The 2,033-nt window shown below is 39.7% G+C and overlaps 1 protein-coding gene across 1 annotated transcript; it reads right to left on the reverse strand.

Moving 5' to 3' along the window:
* Positions 1-1,083: 1,083 nt before the first annotated feature.
* LOC131019766 (uncharacterized) lies at positions 1,084-1,758 on the reverse strand. The gene has a single exon (XM_057948658.1). The coding sequence runs from the start codon at positions 1,756-1,758 to the stop codon at positions 1,084-1,086; it is 675 nt and encodes a 224-aa protein (XP_057804641.1).
* Positions 1,759-2,033: the final 275 nt, after the last annotated feature.

Below are 2,033 nucleotides of genomic sequence, written 5' to 3' on the forward strand. Positions count from 1 at the left end.
TACTAATCTTACCATTTTTATTGTCAGAAATTATTATATTAATTATATTAACTTCAAATTTCAGCCCTTGATCAATATTGATCTCACGCACTAGAATTTGTCTCCTTTCTCTATATAGGGGACTGTTTCTATTGAATCTAACCCTATATATATATATATATATATATATATATATATATATATATATATATGAAGAGGTTCAAAAAAGAACCACTAGATATAATTTACAGAGAGAGGAGAGATGGGGGAAGAAGAAGAAAGAGAAGGGTGGGGTGGGGTGGGGTGGGGTGGGGCGGGGTGGGGGGTGGGTGGGTAGGTAATTGATTTGACTTTTTTAATTCCTTTTAATTTTTAGCCCAATTTTTAATTATTGTTATTTATTTATTGTATTGTATTTAAATTAGTAATATTTATTGTTAATTTTAATTATTGTAATTTTTTTATTTAAATTATGTCTTTATTTTTATTTTAATTATTGTAATGTTTAATTTTAATTTTAATGAAATTGGGAATTTAAAAATAAAAGTGTAGAAATATGTATTTTGTGGAAATGAGTATCTAAGAGCATCTCCAATGCATGGTGTCTTAGGGGGTGTCTTAGATGGTGGTCCCCACCTAAGACACACCCCTCTCCAATGCATTGGTGCTTAGAGGGTGTCTTAGATCTCCATTTTCACAAAATTCATATTTCTACACTTTTATTTTTAAATTCCCAATATCATTAAAAATAAAATTAAACATTACAATAATTAAAATAAAATTAAAAACATAATTAAAATACGATAATAAAATAAAAAATTACAATAATTTCCTAATTTAAATAAGCCCTCGACGCTTGAGCGCTTCTTGGACTAGGTGGTTGTGCAAGGCCAATTGTACCTCCGTCATACCCGTCGTGTCCGTGCTCAAGTGCTTCATATCCATCTCCTCCCGTTTCATCTCGGCTTGCATTTTTTTGACCTCGGCGATTTCCCCCGTTGTGAGAGCATGCTCCTTCATGCTTTCTGCCACCTTCTCAAGGGCGTCGAAGAATGCCGAACCTCCTCCCGAAGACTCTCCTCCCTTCTTCGCCTTGCCCTTTTCTCACTTTGCCGCTTTTTGGCCTTTGGGCCTCGTCGTGACACTCGGCTCTGAAGAAGTGGTGATTGCTCCACCATCGGAGCCCTTCAACTTCTTTGCGGAGTGAACATCCCCGGCTTGCGACATGAATCTTTCGCACACACGAAACACTTTCCAAGCTCTGATGTAGGAGAATTGCTTCTTGAAATTCGCTTCGAACATCGTCTGGGCTTGTTGGATGATTTGGTCGTCGCTCATACTGCTCCCCCAATTCTCCTTGCAAGTGTTGTAGAAGCCCTCGAAGAATTTCGTGTCCTTTTGGGCACGTGCGAAGTGGGATTTGAGATGATCCGGCTTACGCGTCGGCACTTCCGGCTCCCTGAGCGCGTTGAACTTATCCGCGATTGCTCCCCAATATTGGAGCAACTTTTGGGAGGTCCCCAAAATAGGATTGTGGGTTGCCTTCTCCCATAAGATTGCCAGGAGCTCGGTCTCCTCGCTAGAATATTGAGTGCGAGTGCCCTCGGCTTTCGGCCTCGCCGCCTCCGGCTTTTCTTGGATGTTGGCGCGCACCACTTGCGTGGGAAGATTTCCCGTGGCCAAGACATTGGAGGCTTGCGAAAATGGAGTAAACTCCATCATCGGAAGTCTCGAACCTCCACCTTGTTGCTCGAGGAATTCATCGAATTCACGATCCATTACAAGAAAAATGTAGAAGAGAGAATTGTAGTTGAGATGATAAAAATTTTGAAGAGAGAATTGTAGTTGAGAAAGTGGTGAATTTTATTTTGTGGAAGAGCGGTATTTATAGAAGGGAAAAAAAATAGCCGTTTACAAAGCAACGGTCGAATTTAAAATAAAAAAATAAAAAAATCAACGGTTAAATTTTGAAAAAAACAGATTTTTGATTTTTTTTAATGGGGCACGTCCGGTTCCTCTCTTCGCCCCGGATCTCCGCCAAGACACGTCTTCGC

The sequence above is a fragment of the Salvia miltiorrhiza genome, chromosome 1 (assembly GCF_028751815.1).
Source record: "Salvia miltiorrhiza cultivar Shanhuang (shh) chromosome 1, IMPLAD_Smil_shh, whole genome shotgun sequence".
Taxonomy (NCBI): Eukaryota; Viridiplantae; Streptophyta; class Magnoliopsida; order Lamiales; family Lamiaceae; genus Salvia; species Salvia miltiorrhiza.

What these genes read in the sequence shown, in the direction of transcription:
- LOC131019766 (XM_057948658.1), bottom strand. Translation starts at nt 1,758, where the DNA reads ATGGATCGTGAATTCGATGAATTCCTCGAGCAACAAGGTGGAGGTTCG.